Raw genomic sequence first — 25118 nt, 5'->3', positions numbered from 1 at the left:
CTAGCGGAGGTTATGTTTTCGTGTGCATTTATCTGTCTGTCTGTCATTTCTTATGGGCTATTTCTCTTGTACTCTAAAAGATGAAACAGCGAGTTGTAACTGTCACTTTTGCTACAGATATATACACCAAATGGAAGATGCTGAAAAAAGATAAGATTACTTTCACATCAAATACAGCAATCTCTGTAAAGCAAGACATTTTTCCAGCATGAAATTTTTTTTTACGAATTGGAGCCAAAAGCCTTTTTCGCGGCATCAAATCTTTGTGAATTGCCACTGGTATTTAATGCATTAAGTGTAGACAAGAACTTGCATATGCATTTTAACTTTGCAAATCTTGGCTCTCGCAATATTTGCAAAATTACAATGCATGCAAACATTTCTGGTTTTACAGTAATTACATGAAAGCACGTAAATCTATTACAGGTTGCAAAATATATGTTCAGTGCATAATGTACAATGTATATTCAGCTGGAGAGTTTTGAAGATACAGGATTGTTTGACCACATTTTAATTTTCTTTGCACATCTGTTTAAATTGTCTTTGCCTACAACAAGATTTCATCAAGACAAGAAGGTTGGACTATGGATTTTGTCCTCTGTAATCTGCTCCTGAGCTCATTGTGTAGCTGGTTCCATGCTGGCTGGCTCCTTGCAAACCACAACAACAAGTATGTTGGTTGGAAATCTGCTGTGGTTAGTATTCATTTTCCTTGAGTGTCTCAAACACTAATCAGAGCGGTGGATACTTTCTGTGTATGGTACTCATTCTCAGCTGATCACAGGGTGGCTAAATCACACGTACAGCATGCTTTTGTTTTCTTTTTCATCATCATCTAGGCCATTGAATTTCTAGTAGGAAAGAAGGGAAATAAAAAGAAGAAAAAAGAAAAATGGAAATAAGGCAGTGATATAAGTATTGTCTGCTAAAGTAAGGTATGCAGAAACTTACATGCAACAATATTATATAGCAATGTAGACTGATATTGCTCCATATACTGTGTACCATACAGGGCGTAATCCTTGTATAATTTGGTGTTGACAACACCCATCCAGCAAAACCTTTTATCTGCAATCATTAAACTGTCTTGTAATAAGAAATACAATGCCCAATTTGACAAGATTACATCATATCTATAACATAGTACCTCTTAAAGATTTATCACAAAATTAGTGAAATTACTAATCCAATACCATAGTCCCACATGCAGTGACTGACTACCTGCTTAAACTTAAAGGGATATGTTATCCTAATATCATGTTGCTATGCATGAAAACAGAAATATATGAAGTAAATCAGCAAAACTTTGGGGAAAATCAATCACAAAAAGAAAATAATGAATTGTTAAAATTTAGAGAGTAAGACAAAATGGCAACTATGCGTGACGTAGTTGTTAAGCAGCTCTCCATTTGGTTTGTACACAGATATTCAACAATTTTCATTTTCCATTTTTTTCTCTTGCGACTTTGACTAATACATGTATGGAGTTTTGACTGTATACATTGTATTATATCTCAAGTGCAGGCAAAATAGGAGTGAGTCCTCTTCTAGTTCCTTACCAGTTTTTCAGTCTTTTCTTTGCTGAATTTCAGTCCCAAAATCATGGACAGAGCATCTTGAAGACTGCTGATTGTCTGTGAAAATAAAAAAATCAATGTGTATACAACAGCCACAAAGTAAATTATTATGTTTGACACAACCAACCCACAAATCTGCATTTATGCTTCTCATGTCCACATCATTAAGAAATTGGCAAATCAATTACACTTACAGCATATTACATTAGGGCAGTCTGCAAGCTAACAGTAATGTAACTGCATACATTTGCAATTACATCAAATGTGACATCATACACAACACATTTTTATATAAGAACCATCACCACATTACCCTCACAGCCTTGCAGAAATCAAAGCCATGTAAAATGAAAAATATAATCCAAGGTGACTTGACTAAAAAGCACAACAATTTGACATCTGTAAATAAAATGAATTTTTTTACTTCCATACTACCTTCTGTCCAATTTTAGAGTGAAACAATACCGTGAAATTTAAAACTCATTGGCTTTTCTGAAGTACTGTAAAATCAGAAATATTTGTGACATGGAATTTTCGAAATTGGAGCTAATCACCTCTTTCGCAGCATGAAACTTTTGCAAATTGCCACTGGCATTCAATGCACTGTGTAAAAATTAAGAATTAAAAAAAACCCTAACTTTCATGAATTTTGGCTCCTCGAAAAAACTTGCGGAAGTTTCATGCATGAAAAAATTTCTGGATTTACAATATGGTACTGTTTGCCTATTACATTGTCTATAATTTCTAAGCTTATATATATATATACATGTCCATGCAAAAAGTGAAGATCTAACAATGTCAAAATGAGAAAATCAATGTTTAGGACTTTACTAGGCAAATGTGATGAGTCACATATGTGATCCACATCATTTGCAGCATCAGTACTGATTAGGCCGACTTCTGTGATTATGTACTAGATGATCAAAACTGAGTTCAAGTTTCAGTGTTTTCTTTCAACATTTTATATATATGCAGAAATTACTAAAATAATTTAGGTTCTGACCTTACATGTATCTCAATGACATGATGAGTACATGGTAATTCACACTCAAGTGCCCTCATGGCCTAAAGAACCAGAAAGTTGACTGGTAATCCAGCATTGAGACATTCTTTAGCTTATATACATATATATATATATATATATATATATATATATATATATACATATATATGTGTGTGTGTGTGTTCCCACATTTGTCTGAACAAAGGAGATACACAGATACAATGCAAGAGCCTTGAAAACACTACCTGCAGCAAAATCTATAATGTGAAATTTGTTTTTTTTTTCCAGATAGTTCATGGAGTAGAATGTATTTAATGAACATCATGAACTAACAATCCATGATCAATTATTTCTAGATTCTTCCTAGTTCTTATACACTACTAATCATCTAATGAGGCAAGAGTATCAAACAGACAAACAAACAAAAACTATGTAACTGTCTAGCCACACAGTTCAACATTTTCATCATTCTTGTTCTTATCTATCTAAAGGAGAAAATATAGGTAATGCTACAATATACTGACTTGTGCAGAGCCATCCGAGTCTGAGGGACAACCTCTAGATGCACGGTATCCCCTAGCAACTAGAAATCTAACAGGAATGTCCTCCACTTTGAGGAGACGAAGCAGAGCATTAAGAAATGTATCCTGAACTTGGAAGTCTTCTGGCATTGCTGCACGGCCTGCATCTGGTCAGGAAAAACCAACAGATGCATATTTTCCTCAAACATTTACATCATCCTCTCATCAACCATAATCTAAAATGAATATAGGTATTGATGTGTAAATATTGGAAATAATCTAAATCATGAATAAAACTAGAAATGTCGCTAAGGCGACTGGTATGCCTCCGCCATAATGCATGATTCTCGTAATAGGTCTACAGTACATGTAGACAATGTGTGATTACATTTTCACAAAATTGGCAAAATATTAAAATGACAAGTTTGCCACAAATGTGTTGAATGTTCACCTTCCTTAACCTAACCTCATGTGAGATAACAGTTTCACAGAATTAGCAAAAAATTAAAATGACATGTTTGTCACAAATGTACGTGTCAAGTGCTTACTTTCCTTGAACTAGGTTTGATTTGGATGGATGGCTATATTGTTTCAGAGAGTAGGTATTTGGGGATTGATGACTTTCACTGGACCTTTGGCCCTTTTATTATGTTTATGCATGGAGTAATCTCCAAGGCATGGGGAAAAATGTATTAAACTGCAGCATTAATCAGTATATTTCAAGCATTTTAACCCGACCTCTGACCTTTGACCCCAAGACCAAAAAATTCCCAAGAGAATCACCATCAGGCAGTACAAGCGTACATGTACTAAGTTTCATGATGAAACCTAGAGACAATTCCAGATTTTGAGAAAAAAAGTGAAATTTTAGCATTTTCCCTTGATCTTTGACCTTTGACCCACACCCTACGGCCCAAAACTTTCCCAAAGTATAGACTACATCTGGTAATACATGTATACCCTAACTTTCAAGAAAACACCTTCTGGCTTTACAGTATATGCATATGTACAAGGTTCCATGAATATACCTTGAGCCAATTCCAAGATATCACTAAGTTTCAGGAAAATACTTTCAGGCATTCCATAGATATGGGGAAAATAGTGAAGTTTTGAGCATTTTATCTTGCCCTTTGACCTTGAGAATGTGCACTTGCGAGTTGATAGGTACAACTTCATCCAGTCAAGCATACAGTATATACGCAAAGTTTCACTAGAATACTTCAGTTTTTGTGTTACACTGTCTAAAATTGATTATGGACGGATGGACGAAAGGACGCTATGACAGATGCAAGGACGGACAGCGAAGCCGAAAACATAATGCCTCTAGAGACACTTCATAGCAGAGGCATAAAAAGAACAATAAATGTTAAAGGCATTTCTTACCATTTACAGATAAAACAAAAACCCAGCTATAGTGCTTCAAAATAGTTATAAAATGTGAGTGTTTATAAAGTTAATCAACATAATCAATGTTCAGTATTTTATACAAAATGTGAACAATAATTATAATAAAATTGTTTCTAGATTTAACTATCAAAAGTTATGGTTAAGTGAGAAAAATAGTGATATCTACTTATATTTTAGGCTTTATTGCAAAATATTTATATGGTAGGATGTTTTGTGATACAACTGACCTACACATATGCATCAAATGTGATAACTCAAACATTTTCAAAATCACTGCTCCCAAAGGTAAACGGTACCTTTAAAATGTAAGCATATGTACCGTATTTATAAGTGCATGTGAACTAGCTAACCTGATTTACAGTTGAAACAATTTTCCATCACATTGGACATCACACTGGCATAGGATGGGTCTGGTCTCAACGCTGTGACAACAGTCAGTTGCTCCACCCCGCTGCTGATCACATGATCAAGGAGGGCATTTGCAACTTGGTGGCTGATGTCCGAGGGAATATTACAGTTAACCACGATGCATGTTATCTGAAAAACATCATAACCTTTCCAATGAATATGCAATAAGTAGCATATTAGAGTTGAATAGGGAAGAGGCCTTAAAAACCTCCCAAAAACTTTTTGTAACTTGAGTTTATCGTGACGTACAATGTTGCTGGCACAATCATCAAAGAATCGGAACAAGACAGATGCAATTGAGAACCAATAATGGACAAAATTGTGTCATGAATTGGCAATACCTACATAAATTTGTACACGTTGCATTCATGTATTAGGAGTGATAATTTGGCTTGTTGTGAACTTGGCAAATATAAAATAAACATAGATGAAATGGCATATCCTGTAAGGTCTTTTTTTTTTTTGGGGGGGGGGGGGGGGACCAAAGAAGGGGATTTAACCTGGAGCCAATTTCATAAAGATGTTTGCAACTACAGGAAGAGATAACTACAGTTACCATAGCAACAACTGAAATACTGCAAAGTCTGCTTAGTAGCTGCATGACTGCTATCACGGACACTATATAATTCTATACTGCAATTATTGTAATGTGTGGAACCTTGTTCCATGTAGGCAGACATCTGCACCTTGCTTTGTTTCAGGTTAATGGTCTGAACGGTGTGCTCTGCAGTATTGCTCTCAGCAGTCACTGCAATATCCTGATCAGCAAGTTCTGGGATATCTAGGGGGCAGACATCTACTTCCTCATCAATGCCACGACAAGCACGGCTGTGGATTGAAACAAAAGAAAACAGGTGAGAGGAAGCAAGAAAAAGATACAATAATGATACAGAGCACTCATCAAATATCTCTAAAGCAAGATCTGTGACATGTCAATAAGCCAGTTCGTAGTTCTACTTTGCGCATGAGCAGAAAAAGGTCATTGGTACCAAAACGCATGATGGTTTTTAAATTCACAGAGATAAGCATCTGTCATATCATGATTATTCATGCAATCCTTGTGCATGATACTTGCCATTACATCCACCTGACTGCAAATGTGGTATTTGGCATTACGAATATAAACATGTTTTAATGCATTTAATACAAAACAAAGAAATGGATGCTTCCCCGAGGGTTGTTCGACGGACCATTCTGGTCACCTGGTCTCGCTGTGCAAGATCATTTTTTGTTTAACATGAATTCCATAAATTGTTACGCCGGGCAAACTCACCGGTACGCATTATGTTGCTTTGAATATGAGTGAAGTGCCTAACCAGCTAAGAAAATAGAAAGGTCATTTGTACCAACGTGCACATGAGCTAATTACGAACTGGCTTATTGTGTGAGTACAAAATCTCACAACTTGCCAGGGTTAGAAAAACTGCATTCCATATATCTTCATGAATTTAATTTTTGGTGAGTTAGACTTCCCAACAATTTTAAGACTCTGCAGTTACAGAGAAATAAGTATGGCTCATTCATTTTCAGAAAGGAGTGCATATGAAATACACATAAGCCTATACTTGTACTGTATACAGCAAACCAGTACATATAGGCATGCACATCACATTCATGTTGGGATCAGAGTTAGTATTTTCAGGTTTGTTAAATTTGCGATTAACACCCAATGCATATCGGGGGGTGGGTGGGTGGAGCCTCCATGTTTGTCTTGTTACCCCCCCCCCCCCAAAAAAAAAAAAAAAATAAATAAATAAATAAAGAAATAAAAAAATTCAGTGGCCCCTGCATATAAAAGTCATAACAATGCAATGAGAGAAGGGTTGCGAAAATGCAATAAGACTTACAGTGGCGGATCCAGAAGGGGGCGTAACCGGCGCACGCCCCCCTGTAATTAAGTTAAAAACAAAATAAATAACAAGAAAAAAGAAATGAAATGAAACCCGGAAGTGGCACCACAAATATTAGTTGCACCCCCCCCCCCCCTTTACAGAATTCCTGGATCCGCCTGACTTATATGAATGATTATAAAGGCTTAAAAAAGACCCTTGGATGATACATCCCCAACCCAAGCTTACAAAGATCACATCTAGAAATCACTGAAATACACTCATTTTAGGGGTGGACTTTCTCGGGATGTACAAAGGCAACACTGTGGCCCACTGGGCATCATGTGATATCTGTGAAGATTTACACATTCTATGTACAATGTAGTCCATAAATAGTTTGACTGAAACTTTGAAAGATCAGTCTGTATCTTGTCGTCGGGGATATGTTCCGCAAAGACTATGTCTGGCTTCATGGAATCCCCTCCTACACATTTGTACAGAGCCGTGAATTATGTCAAAAAATTATTTAAAAAAACCTCCTCTGGACAGATGGATTTTTCTGTCTAATAAAAAGTGTGCCACCAGGGGCCTGTATCATAACATGCTGAAGATTTAAGATTTATCTTGTGCTCCATCTCCTTCATTTATCAATTCAGTGAATCGAGTGCGAGATAAATCCAAGTTACACTCATACTTTATGAAACTGGCCCCAGTACATTTCCTCTGGGCTCTGACATACCCGTCAGTAACCTCGGGGTGCTCTTCCACACAGTTATATTGTGGGAGCAGCCTGAACACGAATCATTCCGGCTTGCTGCAGTTTGTGAGTTAACCCATCAGATGAGAATTTGGAAAATTAGCCTATGGAAGATTATCACAGGGTCTCAAAACAATTTGTTCCTGGCCCAAACTCATACAAAATTTACCTACGCATCAAATTGCAATCAAGCCCATACTAGACTACCTAGGCTTCAGATACAAGTACAAAATCATCAAGTTACCTTCCAGCAGCTGCAATATCCGTATAGGAAAGAATGATGTGAAGCCCACTCATGATTGTGCTTTCTGTTGAAATGGACTGCTGGGAGTCTGTTACACGAACCGCAGAATCACGTCACAAACGATGAAGGCCTAAAGCTTAATCTTCTTCAGTTCTTGGTTTCTAGACAAGTTCAGCGAGTTCCACTAAAATGCTATAGAAATGCTATAGATGTGTACAGTACTTGTTGAGGTGAGGATTCAGCTTGTAATGTTTTGCGATATTTAGAAACCACTCTATGAAATGTTTAAGAGCATACAATTCTAAGGGGAATCAAAAGTCTGTTTGATGAAAATCAGTTTTGAAATGACCGAGGTATCTAAAAACAAGGTAAAACAAGAGATCCTAATAAAAAGTTGTGGCCTGTCAATTTTATTAGGATCGCTTTTTTTTTACATCTCAGCCATTTCAAGGCCAATTTTCGTCAAATAAACGTTGAATCCTTCTTGATATTACATGCTCCTTCATATCATAGAGCCTAGAGCTAGAGGTTTCTATCTCACAAAAAAAATGTCATAAACCTCTCAATCCTCACCTCACCAGTACTGTACAGTCCCTTTAACATTAGAATAGTGAACACAATATGGGATGGCACTGGCAGAAGAGATTCCCCCAAGCAAACGTTCAAAGCATTTTTATTCATAGCAGTGCAGCACAGCAAAGTGGTTCTACCCCGTCGCAGTGTTAATAGGTGCGACTGTGATTAGATTAGGTTGGTTCATTCTTTGAAGTTGTAAATTACATGAGTAAATTAGGAATGTACAGAAACCATCATGACTCGAAGTCTCCAGGGGCATTTCATGAAGCGTTTTGGTCGGATATTTTTCTGACAAACTGTTACAAGCTACGGAAATCCTTGCATCTGATTGGCTGAGAGTAAATTTGTCCGACAACTTGGACAAAATGCTTCATGAAATATGCCCCCCAAAGAGATCAGATGAGATGAAACACACACGACATACAATACGTGGGACCACGGTAGTAAAATTTCGATCATTCGACACTAATGCTGATTTCTTCGCCGATTTACACATCATCACAAATCACCATTTTGTTTTGAGCTTCACATCGCTGAGTGACAAGAAGAGAGACCCACAAGTCGTATACGGGCAATTCCATTTACTAATATAAACTACTTTAAACTCTTCCTCATCGGTACGCACTGTATTCCACTCACTGCACGCACGTACGCCGTCTGGTGATGGTTCTCTGACTCTGGTTCTCTTCGCAACATAAACAACTCTCGGTGTAGTGCTAGTACCAGTCAATCTTTAGCACTTTCAGAGGGTAACCCACCACTAATTGCAACAGTAGGAATTTCACTGCAGTGCAAGTCGTTGAGGCCTCCTCCTGAACACCAAACGAAAAGTCCCAAAAAATCCATTAGGGCAAAATAGTAGAATTTGCATAATATGCAAATTAGCACCTGTAATGAAAGAAAATTGACATATCTTAGTTTCCCGTTATCCAATTTTAAAGACTTTAATGTATTAACTTATATCTTGTAGGTCAATGAACACGATGGATGCCTTTTCGAATTGGTCATACAAAAATAATTTACATAAAATGCAAATTAGTGGTAACTGTAAAACTAAGAGTACATTCATAACAACAGTACTGGCACTCAGATCACGTTGGCATAATGCACGTTTTGCATATGGGGACGCTGGGTTGAGGGGGTAACTTTGGGCACCTCCCAAGGGGCCACTTTAAATGTGCACCCCTTTATACTATATAAGCATTGTAAAGCAATATCTCCTGTATTGATTGGCATTTCTTTGAAACAAAAGTATCCTTGCTATAAGGCACGATCGAATTTTCACAGCATGTATACGTTTGGAACATTCGCATTATGTTTTCTATATTGCCAAGAGAATAAAGGGCATTTTGGGGGCACACGCCACAGGATCGCCCTTCGATAAGCACCTTCTTTATTGCGTAGACCTTGTATAGCAAATCTTCTACTATCATTTTCATGACTTTTCATTCATATAAGAGTGTATTTGCTGTAGGCCTATTACCGGACCTACTTTTAAAACCTTCACGCTAGAACAACTGTATTTGCGTTGCTAATATCCGCATTTTGTAATAAAGGGCGTGAGCGTAGGTGTAAATTTAGACACCTCCCAAGAGATTACCTTTGAATGTTCACCTTTTTGACAATGTAGTTATTATAGAGCAATATTTTCTCTATTAATTACTTGCATTTTTTGGAAACAAAAGTGCCTTTGCTAGGCACGATGGAATTTGGAAAACATGTACGTTTGGAACATATATATTCGCGTTATATATTATATGTTTTCTATATTGCCGTGAGTGTGAAGTATTTTTTGGCACATCCCACAGGGTTGCCGTTTAAGGTGCATCCTCTCACTGAATAGATATTGTGAAGCAATGTCTCTTCTATCATTTCCACGACATTCATTGATATAAAAGTGTGTAGCTGTATTGCCGTAACTACTTCTAAAACCATGCACGAAAGAACGTCGGTATTTGCGTTCTGTGTTGTAATTACGGGGATTGAGCGGAGGTGTAATTTTGGACACTTCCCAAGGCATTGCTTTTGGTACGATGTTCACCCTTTCGACAATATAGTTAGTGTAAAACAATTTTTCTTCTTGTAATTATATTGCATTTCTTGAAAACAAAAGGACAATTGCTAAACAACCGTAACGACTATGTGAAGGCATGGAAAATTGGAACATATTCGTGCTAAATGATAGTTCATGTTTCCTATGTTGCCCTGGGGATTGGATGATTTGAACACATCCCACTCGGTTGCCTTTGAATGTGCACTCCTTTGACTACATGATTATTGTAAAGCAGTGTCTCTACCATTTAAAAATCATGAAAAGTAAAGTGACTTTATTTACCCTCCGGCAAAACGACTTTCTACATGCATGTACAACTGAGTTTGCTTTGGCATAATTATAATGCATGTTTTGTTAACCTGTTTTGGGAACCACGACGGTCAGGGTAGGCGTGATCTGGGCACTTCCCAAGGGCTAGCCTTTGAATGTCCACCTTTTTGACAAAATAGATATTGTAAAGTAACGTCTCCTCTATATGTTAATACCTTAATTGCATTTTATGAAAATAAAAACGTATGTGCTGATAGACAGGCGGAAGAACTTTTCAGAGGCATGTATACGCATGGAACATTTTTCGCAGTTTTATATACTGCCTTTTTTTTCATTGCCTTGAGGATGCATGGGGTTACTTTGAGCACCTCTCACTAGGCGGTCTCTGCAAGTGAACTATTTGGACTGTACAGATATTGTAGATCAATGTTGTTATTTGATCTTTACCCTAGCAATTTTTATAGAAATAAGAGTGTCTTGATATGGCAGGAATTCATTTCAATACAATCCAATTCATTTTCTTTATTTCATTTTCCGACGAGAAGATATAGACATCACTTTTTTTTTGTAACAGAAAATGAGGTGCGTCAAACTATGTAGGATGAAAAGAATGTACAATTATTGTAGCACCTTACGATAATTATAAATAGTCATAAAACTCAAATGATAGTCATAAAACTTAAGGAACGACCTTTTTTGAGACATGCACTTTTGATACAACTGTAATTGCGTTCGTATTTGCGTTATAAGGGTCATATACAGAGGCAATTAATGTGGGCACTTCCCATATAATAGGCTCCCTTCGAATGATCACCACTTTAACAATCTCAGTGTCAGTCAAAATTGCAGAGCAATATCATCTTCTGTTAACCCCATTGAATTTCATTAAATAAAAGTTTCTTTGCTAGAGGACCATGAACTCAGGACTGTTTAAAGGCATGTACCCATGGAACAAATTTAATTATGTATTTGCGTTGGTACATGATTATTGCATGTCTTATCGGGAAGACTGCCTCCGGGTGGAGTAATTTTGGGCACCCTCCACGTGGCTGCCTTCGTATGTGAACCATTTTCGCCTTATGAATATTGTAGAACAATGATTCTTCTATAACTTTCATTGAATTTTAATGGAAATTAAACGAAAAGGACGTTATAGGGGTTTTCGCTGAAAACAGCTGTATTCACGTGTGTATGATTATGTTTTGTATCTGGTCGTGAGGTTATAGGGATAAATTCGAGTACCTCCCTGCGAGTCACTTTGACTGTGCACCACTTTTTGAAAAAAATTTACACATTGTAGAAAAATGTCTTTGCTGTCAATGCCAATTCTATTTCCTGGAAATAAAAGATCACAAACGGGCCGTCAACGATCGCCCCGTCACTGTACAGGCATGCTAACCTGGAAACATTAAACTGCACATTACTTCAATATGAGACCATTCTGAAGCAAATAATTTTCACACAACAATAGATATATAATGTACTCTTAAATGAATACCACAAGGATTGGAACAGTCATCCCCCAGCATTTCCACTGATTCCCGCTGATCAGTTATAACGCCATCCCTTTTAATATCTCGAGACCCTCAAGGATGGAGGAACGGAATCATCAAGATTCGAATAAACCACCCTCAAAATAGAGTTCATTCATGACAAAATTCGACAAGTAATAGATGTTGACACTAACCTCTTGTATAATTTCGTCTTTTGATTCTTCGTGATTAATGGATAAGCTATCATTATGATTCTGTCTGATAACAAACTCTGAATTGCATATTATTCATGCTAGGTTACTAATGCTGTAAAGTTTGTTTTTGGTGAAGAGAAACTGAAATATCATATTTGAACACTCTTGATATGCTCATATCGGGCACTTTGATGCATTTGAATAATTATTCCGTTGGCTCGGTACCTTTGCATATTATGCAAATAAGGTCCAGATTATGTACATGGAAATGTTTGCATTGCATTAACTGACACTGTAAACATAGGTTTAAACACTTTCGGTGTTCCAATCTGAAACCTAGAAGCCTATAGTTTTCATGGAAACACTGTATTTCTATCATTAAGGGAGCTAATTTGCATATTATGCAAATGAGGCCCAGATTGTGTACATGGAAATGTGTGCATCGCACTAACTGACATTGCAAACATAAGTTTCAACACTTTCAGCCTTCCAATCTGAAGCCTAGAAGCATTGTTTTCCTGGAAACACCGTATTTTTATCATTATGGGAGCTAATTTGCATATTATGCAAATGAGGCCCAGATTATGTACATAGAAATGTTTGCATCGCACTAACTGACATTTTAAACATAGGTTCCAACACTTTCGGTGTTCTAATGTGAAACCTAGAAGCCTAGTTTTCACGGAAACACTGTATTTCTATCATTATGAGAGCTAATTTTCATAATTATGCAAATGAGGCCTATATTATGTACATGGCAATGTTTGCATCGCACTAGCTGACATTGTAAACATAGGTTCCAACACTTTTGGTGTTCCAATGTGAAACCTAGAAGCATAGTTTTCATGGAAACACTGTATCTTTATCATTATGGGAGCTAATTTGCATATTATGCAAATTTAGCCACTTTGCCCCACTGGATTTCTTGGGACTTTTAGTATGGTGTTTAGAAGCCCATAACAAGTTGCACTGCAGTGGAGTTCTTACTGTTGCAGTTGGTGGTGGGTGAAACCCTATTTTGACTGGACTAGTGGGCAATGGGAAGGACCTATCAATACAGTTGTACCACCAATCAGATTCTCATTTACCAGCGTAACGGCCTGACAGGCGTGACATTGTAACGGCGTTACATAATTGTAACGGCGTGACATAATTTATCAATATTACACATTTTGGTGTTGTTTGAGAGATGATCTAAACACCCCTAAATGATGCAAGATTATGTTTGATGTTGAAGAAGATATCAAGGTTATTATTAATAACAAGGTTCCTTATTGCCAGCATTTCATTGGAATAATTATTTATGATTCCCTATTTTTTCTCCCTCCTCAAATGGAAGTTCAAAATTTCACAATCATCATTTTTACCTAGGCTATTCAGTGCGATTACTTGTGACTTGTGCAAATCTAAGGATTCACTGTTTGAATGTAGGAGGAGAGAAAGTCCTACCACTGTAAAAAACAAACAAACAAACAAACAAACAAACAAACAAACAAACATACATACATACATACAAACGAACAAACAGACAAATAAACATTCATGATTGTTCCCAGATCACAGACACTTCTCTCATTTTTCCTGCAGTTTTCGTAACTTAAAAAAGTCTTTTTCCAGGTTTTCCCTGATTTTTAGGTTGGCTGGGAATCCTATTGTTATGGTAAGAGGAACCATGATGATTTTTTTTTTCACATAAATGATGCATTTGATTGATAATAAGGAGGAAAAAAAAAGGTTAAGTGATGATTAGCCTGTCATTAAGATAGTTTATTACATGGTTAAGTACGATACATTTTATTACAGGAAAAACATGAAATGAGAAAAGTCTTCTGGTAGCAATTAATCATTTGAAATTTGACAATGAAAATTGTCTTTAATCAAGAATGTTTACTTCAAATTGAACTGAAATCCATTTCCAGAACAATTAAACTGGCCAGAAGTTAGCAGAAATGATCAAATTGAAACATTTGAACAATTCACATTTTTAGTGATGTATTTAAGGAGGAAGAGTGGAAAATTCATCTTCTCAAATTTCATACAGTAGTGTAACTCAAATTTTAATTATATAAAACTCTGCTTTCAATAAATTCAATATGAAAACATCGTTCACTCCATGTGAACAATCTTCCTATGTATGTTCCTTGAAAGAAGTATATATGGCACAAAATTTACTAGGCAGGGTTACAAAATGTATGTACAAAGATGCGAGTGCAATGTACTGTTCCTGTGGAAACAAGCGACGTTCTCAACTTTCTGTTTCTTTACTTGGTAACCATGTCTTTGAATATTCACCATCATGTGTAATGTTGTAATGAACATCTGTTTTATAGAAATAGCCAAAAAAATACTCATTAGATAATACTGCTTCAATTAAATTTGTATCACACACTTCCTATGAAAAAAGGCTGTCATACATAGAGTTAAAACGGATTTATGGACACATTTTTACTTTTGATAACAAAGGAATTTCAGTACACTATATAGTTACACGTAACTTGTAAAATCTTTGAAATTATACATTTCTACAACTAAACATGTATCCAAATTGAAAACAAAAGTACTACATTCTTGTTCAATTTCAACAGCCAAAAATGAGCATATAGATTTTGAAATTCTGACATCATTGAATTCATGCACACGTATATTGTAAAACAAAATATTACTGCCATTTGAATAGGCCAAGAATATTTTCCTACCCTAATTAGTGGGTCAAGTTGAGGCTCATTAGCATAGTACAAGTGTTACTGTCTAGTGTTTTGGGTTTTTTGTGGGTGTGGAGTTAAGGAAATGATACAATGTAATGTATCAAAAAGTCTGTTATGCCTAACTGAAAATAGGTTGCCTATAATTCAATTATCTGTTGAATTGCAGTGGGAGGACAAAATGTCACACCGTTACGTTAAAAATCCTTTACCAAAGATCTACTAATGAGATGACGTAAATTGCTCAGCAATGATAATGATGAAAATGAATTGAAACCTGCTTTGCACAAAAAACTCACGAAAAGAGCAAATCTTAGAGAAAAAAATGCTTTAATAACGGCTTGACATGTAACGCCGCGGCGTAGAATTTGAAATATTACACAACTGTATGCAAATAATAATGTTAAAGATTTCTATAACACATTATATTTCAGGAATATGGGGTTTGTTGTATTTCATAACATATATGATATTATTCTAATGCAATTAGAATGGTGGAATTCCCAATGTTTAACTTCTAAGAATATTTTACAAATTTGAGCTAAGCTTTTTCCCCCTAACTGGCCATTTTTCAGGGATAAAATTTTACAACTTCCCCACAGCCCTATACAGCCCTTTCTTTGAGTTTATGAAATCCTTTATTTAGCGTCCTGTCAGACTTTCCTCTTCTTCTTCTCTTTTTTGTTGGATTTCCTCTTCTTTATTTTTTTGTTGGATTTCCTCTTTTTTATGGTCAATTCTCCTTTCCCCCGGAAAAGGGTGATGGATGGCAGTTTACGAGTTTGGCATCGATAACTCCCCCATAACAGGTCCATAACCTTCATCACCAAAGCCCCACTCCAGATTACTGATAAGACAGCGTGACGATGCACCCCACACCCGGGCATGATGATCCTTTGAACCAGGAAGCAAAATAAAGGATTTCATAATAAACTCAAAGAAGGGGCTGTATAGGGATGAGTATACTTTTGCGTCACTGGGCTGCCACTAGGTAAAAAACATTACTGCGCTGTTATTGGTTTTACTGATGTGCTAGTAGCTACTTAGGCTACTCTCTCTCTCTCTCTCTCTCTCTCTCTCTCTCTCTCTATATATATATATATATATATATTTAATAGATATATCCAGGATTTCTGGACTTCTCCAAGGCTTTTGATACGATTAACCATGCATAATACACCTATCTCCATATTATATACGTCATACGTAGCGTATCCGGGCAATCACCCCCAGAGGGCAATTACCCCCCGGCCAAATACTGGTTAGTGGTAAGGTTAGAGTAAAGATTAGGGTTAGGGTTAGGTTTAGGGTTAGGAGTCTGGGTTAGGGTTAGGGTTAGGTTCAGGATTAGGATTAGGGCCAGGGGAAGGGTGCGGGGTAATTGCCCAGGGGGTAATTGCCCTAGACCCCATACGTAGAGAAGCCTGTCCATAGTGGTTCACGTGTGGTTCATGTACATGTCAACGGCTCTGATTCTCGAACGAAAACCATTAAACTGCCCATTCAAAGATATTAAACATGAATAATATTTCGTGAAATTGCAAGTAGAGTTTAAGCTAACCCCAGTTACAATGTGTTACTATTCCCGACCTCTCGGAAAAGATTTGTGCAACATCGAAAGCGAGGAGAATTCTCCTTTCTATTTCGAAAACCTACCGAAACTCGCCGAACACGCTTGATACTTGTGACGTCATTGAAGTTTGCTCCGCCCATTGATCTTCATTATCTAAATTTGATTTGATTTGATTTGATTTTATTGTTCCACATCTCAAACACAAATAACATAATACAAAACTATAGACATAGCGTCGAATTAAAAAGAATGCAAGAGAAGACAATTTTACAAACATGAATGTGGGGCACCTACTAAAAAACAGAGCTTGTAATGTGTAGGTCCCTAGGTAAAAATGTTGGTCTTGTTAAACCAGTGGCGGATCCAGAGGTGGGCGCACCGGGCGCGCGTCCCCTCTTTATTTTTGTTAAAACAAAAGAAGTTAAAAGAAAAAAATGGGGGGGGGGCGTGTTTTGTAAAGGCGACTTCCCTTTATACGGAATTCCTGGATTCCCGGATCCGCTCCTGTTATAACAAACAACCTAGTATATAACGAAAACTATGAAATGAAGGAAAGGGACGTAAAGGAAAAGAGAGCAAAGAGAGCAAGAGAAACAAATAAAATACATCAGAATATATTTATATAACGACATAAATAATAAGATATGGGCGCGCTACCACTGACGACGCGTCTTTTATTTTGATATATAACATCTTCAAAATGATATCTGCCATTAACTAAGTGACGACTTTGAGCAAAGAAAAAGGGCTTCCATCGGGATTCGAACCCGACACCTCTGAACTGCTAGACCGGTATTCTACCGACTATAGAAGGCTCTAGTACAGTGTTTGTTTCATAAACCATTGATTTTCAATGCTCGTATGGTCAAAAGATATAATGTGTGTATGTATGACACACACACACACACACACACACACACACATACGCACACACACGCACACACACATTAACCTGATATAAACTCGAGGGATATAAATCAACTTGGGGATAAGGGAAAACTGACCAGAAACGAATGATTTATTGGTTACAACTTTGAGCAAAGAAAGTGGGTTTTCATTGGGATTCGAACCCGAGACCTCCGGATTGCTTTGCAAGATCGGTGCTCTTATAAAAAGTCCTTTTACTAACAGTAACTGTAAGTGTTCGTCCCATAAACCACTGATTCTCAGTGCTCGGGGATGGTCAAAAGCTATTATGTGTGACACACACACACACACACATACACACACACACACACACACACACAAACACACGAACACGCACACATACGCACACTGACACACACTGACACACACACACACACACACGCACACACAGTAACCTCCTTAAACCCGAAGGATGTAAATCAACTTGGGGATTAGTTAATGCAAGGTATCACCGAATTGATACAGTTATTTTTTTTTTATGTAATGAAAGCAACAAAGGGAAAACTAACCAGAAACGAATGATTTATTAGTGACAATTTTGAGCAAAGAAAATGGGTTTCCATCGGGATTCGAACCCGAGACCTCCGGATTACTAGACCGTTGCTCATACCGACTTTGCGTAAAGTTGTCACTAATGAATTATTTGTTTGGAATCGTTGATATAGGCTGTTTTTTTAAAAGTGTTTTTCCCAAAATATTTTGAATTAGGGGTAGTGTTTTAATATTTCCCAAACAATCGTGAAATAGGGTTCCAGAAGTTAGTTTTAACTCCCTGAAAACCCCCAAGTTGGGTAGTGGGGTTTCTAAGTGTTTGCGGGGGCCCTCGGGGGCACTTGGTCCCCATTTGAACAAAATGAGATCCTATCCCCATTATAGGGATGCTGCACATGCCGAATCTGGAGAAAATTTGTCATAGGTTTTTTAAGAAGAAGATGAAAAAGTTTACGCACGACGCACGACGCACGTCGAACGCTGGACAATGAGTGATTGCAATTAAACAATTCAGCTCACTGGAGCCGTCGGCTCAGGTGACCTAATCAGGGGCGGATCCAGGAATTCCGTAAAGAGGGGGCGCGTTTACAAAATTAAAGGGGGGGGGGGCGCACACACCCCTCCCCCATTTTTTTGTTTTTATTTCTTTTGTTTCAACAAAAAATAAACGGGGGGGGGGGGGGGCGTGCGCCGGTTGCGGTCCTCCCTGAATCCGCCCCTGCTAATAATTAAACTGCATAACAACCTTTGCCCTGGCGATATGAGTGGCGTGTTCACAGACCTGAGCTGTCCTTCCCTCTTTGCTTTTCTCCTTTCTCCTCGTTGTGCTGTATAATGTCATTCTGTTCTTGTTCTTTCTACATGTACAATACTGTGTCTTTTGTTCCTGGATGCATTTTTTCTTTTTCCTTTGTGTGACCACCAGTTTGTCTTTGCATTAGGTGACCTAAGTCATGATATTTTCCTTGTATGCACGTGTACATGACCCAATGAATAGTAGGACCTATAGGCCTATTGATAGAGCCTAACATTGTTATGGTAGTTTAAGTTTATGATTTTTTGCACTTTAAGACAATTTAGTACTGTTTACAATGTGCTTTACATCAGTACATTACATAGTTACATACATAGTTAAATTACCTGTAATTTTGCATAGGGGCCTATATCATGTATAATGATATTGATATATTGTGTGTGTACGTGTACATTTACTTCATTGGCATGAAGCCAGTGAAAGTATAACCATGGACCTACTACACATAGGCATTCATTATTTCGTTTATTAATACATGCCTCTGTCTATGTCAAAAGTATAACCAACATTGTAAACATTCTTCCCTGCTTTGACCCTACAAAATGATCTCCGCCGCCGGCAAGCCATATTATAGCAGAGCAAACACAACGCAGCTTTGAAAACTCAATATAAAGAACCAAATGCGCAGAAGATGCTACTGTCATAAATCAAGGAAAATACAATATGTGCAGTTGTGGTATGTATTAGTATATCACCTCTCAGATAACTTCATGAGCGAGATGCAGATACTTAGAGAAAGCTAAATTTTTAGCTGATTATTTATTGTTTTTTAATCTCATTTTCCATCCGCTTTTCCGCACACTTTTCCAGAGTAAAAAGAGACAGTATAGGGAAGCGGATATGCAGGGGCGGATCCAGGGAGGACCGCAACCGGCGCACGCCCCCCCCCTTTATTTATTTATTTTTGTTGAAACAAAAAAAATGAAAAGAAAAAAAAAATGGGGGGGAGGGGTGCGTGCGCCTCCCCTTTAATTTTGTAAACGCGCCCCCTCTTTACGGAATTCCTGGATCCGCCCCTGGATATGTATGTCTCACTATTAGGCAAGGTTGTAGGCCTATGTGTGAGCGATAGTGAGCGAGTCTAGGATTTCCAAGCAAAATACCAGTTAGTATACGACAAAAAATTAGTCATGTTCTGACGTTTGCTGCTTCTCATCATTGGCGTTTATTCAAAGACGTTTCCGCCTAAACATGCTAAAAGGCACATTTTCAGCTAAATAAACCTGGAATTAGGGAAACAGTTCCTTTGTCAGTGACGATGCATGATTATGCAATCGTCATTTCGAGACACCTGTATGTACTCATTTAGATGCGCATAGTCAGGTGGTGGCGGATTTCGCACTTCAAAGTGGTAGTTGGAGTCGTTGAAAGTATCTTCACATGACGTATTGTTGTACTTCTGTTCTCCGTCCGTCCTACTTCCGTCCTGGCCTCCCGATCGCCGAGCCAGTTTCCTCGCGATGAGTACTAGTAAGCTACGATCGCTCCAATTGGTCAAGAGCTCAGAGATTCACCAATCATAAAAGTGCTTACTATACTGACTACTATTGCTCACCAAGGATTCATTCTAAACAAATTTACAAGCAAGAGACAGAAGAAACGTACGCGTTGATCTAGCATACTCTAACCGAGTTTGAACTTTTGATTTTGCTTATCTTACTGTGTGTTGTTGTCGTGCTGTCGTTTTCGTAATCTGTTACAGTTGATAGACATCAGCAGTACACCATGGCTTTCTCACCGCCATCCACTCCAGGCCCGTTCGCCGGTCCTTCGCTTAGCAAGAGATTGACGCCAGTCCCACCTGTGTTATTCTGTGTGAGTTGTTCATAGATCTATATCGGATAGATGGAGCTGGAGGCTGGAGCATGGAGCTGGATTATGAGTTGTCAGTTGGGCTGACTCGGACGTAGGAATACTAGATTTGAATGCAATTGATGCTTGGTAATATAATCCCTTATCAGCCCTCAGCAGGGGTCTTTATTGCACTCAATTATTTACTGAGTAGAACCTCGTACCCGTGGTGAGATTGTGCCAAGTGACTCAAATCAAGTCAAGGACAAGGTCAACGCAACGCAACCCCAAAACGCCAAGTCAACAAGTGTCATCATGTTATGAATGTGAAGGGTTTCCACGAATGCGCTGAAAACAACGGCAATGACATTTTGGCCCCCTGGCTTTGTTAATGTTGAATTTAAAAAATACGACTCCTGGATGGCAGAATGGCTGAAACGCATCAATCAAAGCGCAGTCCACGGAAAAAGAAAGCAGAGGCTTTCATCATAGATTTTGTATCAGGGAAAAAACCAGACAATGTGACTCGATCGAAACATACATTCAGACCAATGTCTGCAGTGTCTGATCCTGGTACAGTGACCATCAGAAATGATGATAGTAATGCCAAGACTGATGGTATGAATAGGAGTGAAAAAATGGACCAACCCAAGAAAAGGAAATCTGGCTTACAAGCTGCATTTGAACGATTTCGTCGTGGTAGACAGGTGAGATTATTTTGTCACAAAAGTTCTAAACTTTAGTATAGTTATTGAATTGATTGAATTGAAAGAAATTAAATTGTATATCAGTCCGGGAAACCTGCTCACGAGGCCTGCTCCCCCGTACGAGCACTGCCCCGCCTCACGAGGCCTGCCGAGAGCCTCATGAGGCCTCCCGGGGGAGAGCCTCAAGAAGCTCCCTATTCACTTTTTATTCATCTCACATATGACACATAAATTGTCACAACTTTGCACAGTGATTTTTTGTTACACACAAATGTTCACTATCCATGATGAAAAGAAGAAAATATTCTTTTTTTTTTTTTTTTTAATCAACCGATGCAGAGCGACCCATCAAAACACGGGCGCCAGCGTGTTCGCACAATGCAAGACTGCCGCACCGAGCGGCCTGATCCGACTAAATATTTTCGATGCTTTTTTCTGCGGCTTTCACCTCTCCGAGCACGAATCAGCCTCTTGAAGCTGAAGTCTGACATCTTTTTACAAAAATTCGTAACGGGGAAAAATAAAATCAGTACTGACCTGATCTTGTGCATTAATATATTCCAAACTACTATTCCACACTGATAGAGTAGGTGGGTACTCCAGTTTGTTAGCAAACTAATCACTTTGTAGGTATGACGAGTTTACTTTCTTCGTCAATTCCGCCGGCCGCTAACCTTTGGGTGCTTTTTCTGGAATCATCCTACGACGCGACATCACATCACATCATTATCACGCATCCAGCACATACAGACAGCGCGCAAGCTGGCGCTGTCTGTGTTTGCTGGATGCGTGATGTGATGTAACGTCGCGTCGGGGGATTCCAGAAAAAGCGCCCAAAGGCAAAGGTTAGTGGGCGGCGGAATTGACAAAGAAAGTAAACTTGTCATACCTACAAAGTGATTAGTTTGCTAACAAACTGGAGTACCCACCTACTCATGGGTGTATGCAAGGGGAGGTTGGGAGGGTCGTACGACCCCCACCCCCCCCCCCAAATTTTCAAAAGGTCCACTCTTTGTAAAAGACATTTTTATTTTTCGAGGGCTTTTTACCCTACATACAACAGGAAAAAAAGGTCATTTTTGTATGCACCAAATGGCCCCATTTTAAGATATAAAATTCAAAAACTCCCTACCGTGGGAGGGGGGGACACCCCCCTCCCACACCCTTCCCCCGCTCGGTCGCTCTGCTCCCTCACAAAGGTAAAGGTCAAAAAATTGTGATTACAACCCCCCTCCTACTCTATCACTGTGGAATAGTAATTTGGATGTACGGTCTACTAGGGGTGCGTTTATGCTTTCATTTCGGGGGCAAAGATCAGGCTTTTGACACGTGATTAGTACAAAACGCTGTTGCGTTCATGCTCACGGGGAAGCATAAATGCAACAGCGGTTCTAAACGCGTTTAGAGTGACGTCATCTAAACGCCTTTCCAGTTCACGTGAAAAAGTGCGCATCCGGCCAGTGGTGTACCCTGGCCTGTGCAATTTTCCCATGTACTGTGCATATACGCATGTCTTTCCCAGCTCCTCTCCCAGGCCAGGCCACCGATCGCGACACAAAGTAACAGTTGTCACAAATGACTGATTTTCAATACAGTTTGTAACAAAAGCAGAAATGAATAAAGGATCCAAATTTGAAGACGATGAACTGAGGACAACAATTTGTCAATGAAATAGAAACTCATATTTCCCATCACTGTCTACAGGTCATGTTAGTAAAGCAATCGAAATTATATTAGACATGCTACGGAACATGAACAATGCACACACTCAGGCCAGAACTTTCAAAATACGCGCGCCCCAATTTGACCTGTCTCTGCTGAGGTCAGCGAAGCAATCGCAAACGGTCTTTCCAAGGCTCGAAGAAAGTGAGCATAAACAGTGTTCCCGTGAACGGCATTTTGAATCAGCATTTTGAATCAGCGTTTCAAAACGCTGATTCTGCCTTCGCAAATTGAGCATAAACACACCCTAGGCCAACAGCGCAAAATCGCACACTCAACCATGCGAGGTATAGCAAAAGATCACGCATTGTTCATACATTGCGTTGATCGTACATCGGGCTGTTTTGGCGTGTTTCCCACACGATAAATCGCACGCGGTCTCGCTGCGTTGTACTCCTGCGTATTACCCCGTATCCACGCAGGTACATGTATGTCAGAAGTGAACACCGATTTATCCACTCGAAGAAGCACGCGGGAATACGCTGGAGTGACACAGGTTACCGTGAGCGCTACTGTATATAATAGAGGGATGGTATAGTTTTGGTTGAGATAGGGGATTCAGATTTTAATTTTCTGTGAGATAATGAGAAACCACTTACAGTGTATGAAATATTAAAGAGCATTCAATTTTAAGAGAAATTCAAAGTTTTTTTATGAAAATTGTTTTTCTACTTCAAAAAACAAAGTACAGCTGTAAAACAAGGTGGTTCGTAATAAAAGATGGGTCCCACCTTACATGTATATTAGGACATCTTTGTTTTTGGATATCTCTGACATTTCAAAGCCAATTTTCATCAAATAAATTTTAATTCCTCTTAGAATTGTATGCCCTTGAATATTTCATAAAAGATTTCTCATTATGTCACCAAAAAAAAAAAAAATGGAAACCTGAACCCCATCTCAAACAAAACTAAGTATATACTATTATTATTGTATATCACTCTCCCTGCCTTCTGAGAGAGACAAGTCAGGTGCACTTTTTTAACATGGGAGAAAGGTGAAAACATGTTAAATTTTCTCTCTATTTTCTTCATCGTTATACATCATAAGCTGTAGCAGTCTTCTCATTCAGCAATGGCAGCACTGAAACTTCAACAATTCCTAACTTTTCCATGGATTGTCTGATTTTCCTCAAACTTTCACTGACGTGGAGTGTTCTATTAATATTGCTGCATTCTTTTAATTCACACATGAAGGTGAACTTGTCTTTTGATAGTGCTGAAAACTGGTGCCCTACAAACACAGACTGACATAGTTGTAGGTTAATAAGTTGTATTATTAAACTTTCTTCTATTGATATTTGGCACATTAATGTTGCTGGTTAGGAAAGAAAGGGGCATGATCCACGAAGTAATTATCAGAATATATCAATTTTTTTTCCTGAATTGGTGTGAAAGAAAAGCATGTGTGCAATGTTACAAAAACTGTGTTGAAGATTTACACTTTTTAGTACACTATAGAATCTCGGTACGTATGTACACAAATGTGTGGTATTAAAAGCAGCCTCGTTCAAATCATTCTTCATAATAAATTGTGTAGACCACATGTAACCTTAAGTAGTTATAATGTAATAATTGCATATTCTTGAAATTCTTGCACCTTTACTAACTCATCTTAGATTTGAACAAATATTGAGGTGTAATTCATAATTACTGTTAGTTTAATAAAAATGTAACATTTAAATCTTTTGTGTACACAATGATGTACCTGTGTACATGTTTCAGTGATCTGGTTGCAATTCATTCACTGGAATGATAAGGTAGTGTTTATTAATCTCTCCTAGGCCAGACAGCTATTTCTATTAAGTTGTCAACATCACGTTGATCACGCAGTGTCTCTCAAAATACAACTGTACATTGGAGAGTATACTTGCACATTGTAACTTGTTGAATTTACATTTTGTAGAGTCCAGAATATAAAGAAAACATTTTCTGAACGTGGATAAGTAGAATTTATGTGTTCATGGAGTTTATAATTAAGGGTCTTTACAAGGGCTCTGCAGTAGTTATTGTAACAGTTTGTAGTAGGCCTCTTTAAGCTCAGTTACATTGATCCCAG

The 25118-nt window shown here is 38.1% G+C and overlaps 2 protein-coding genes across 3 annotated transcripts in view; one reads left to right on the top strand and one right to left on the bottom strand.

Annotated features, from left to right (window-relative positions):
• Positions 1 to 278: 278 nt before the first annotated feature.
• Positions 279 to 8975, bottom strand: LOC139731799 (uncharacterized). 2 transcript variants are annotated; one of them, XM_071642672.1, is made up of 7 exons: positions 8962 to 8975; positions 7747 to 7938; positions 5603 to 5744; positions 4859 to 5045; positions 3105 to 3268; positions 1560 to 1634; positions 279 to 851 (listed from the first exon to the last, which is right to left on the bottom strand). In XM_071642672.1, exons 2-7 carry the CDS (start codon positions 7797 to 7799, stop codon positions 795 to 797), a joined length of 678 nt encoding a protein of 225 aa, XP_071498773.1. In that variant the 5' UTR covers positions 7800 to 7938; positions 8962 to 8975; the 3' UTR covers positions 279 to 794. The 2 variants fall into 2 exon arrangements, with proteins under 2 accessions (XP_071498773.1, XP_071498772.1); XM_071642671.1 differs by having other exon boundaries at positions 8948 to 8963.
• Positions 8976 to 21261: 12286 nt separating this feature from the next.
• The window catches only part of LOC139731805 (uncharacterized), a 102362-nt gene continuing 98505 nt past the window's right edge, over positions 21262 to 25118 (top strand). Inside the window, exon 1 of the mRNA XM_071642681.1 lies at positions 21262 to 21338. Within this exon, the coding sequence (XP_071498782.1) occupies positions 21270 to 21338 (69 nt within the window). The 5' untranslated portion in view covers positions 21262 to 21269. The remainder of the gene's footprint in view (positions 21339 to 25118) is intronic.

The sequence above is a fragment of the Diadema antillarum genome, unplaced genomic scaffold (genome assembly GCF_040938485.1).
Source record: "Diadema antillarum isolate AM-2024a unplaced genomic scaffold, OU_Dant_1.0 seq00000385_RagTag, whole genome shotgun sequence".
NCBI lineage: Eukaryota > Metazoa > Echinodermata > Echinoidea > Diadematoida > Diadematidae > Diadema > Diadema antillarum.
The sequence above is the reverse complement of the archived record's forward strand: the minus strand, read 5'-3'. Positions and strand labels throughout refer to the sequence as shown.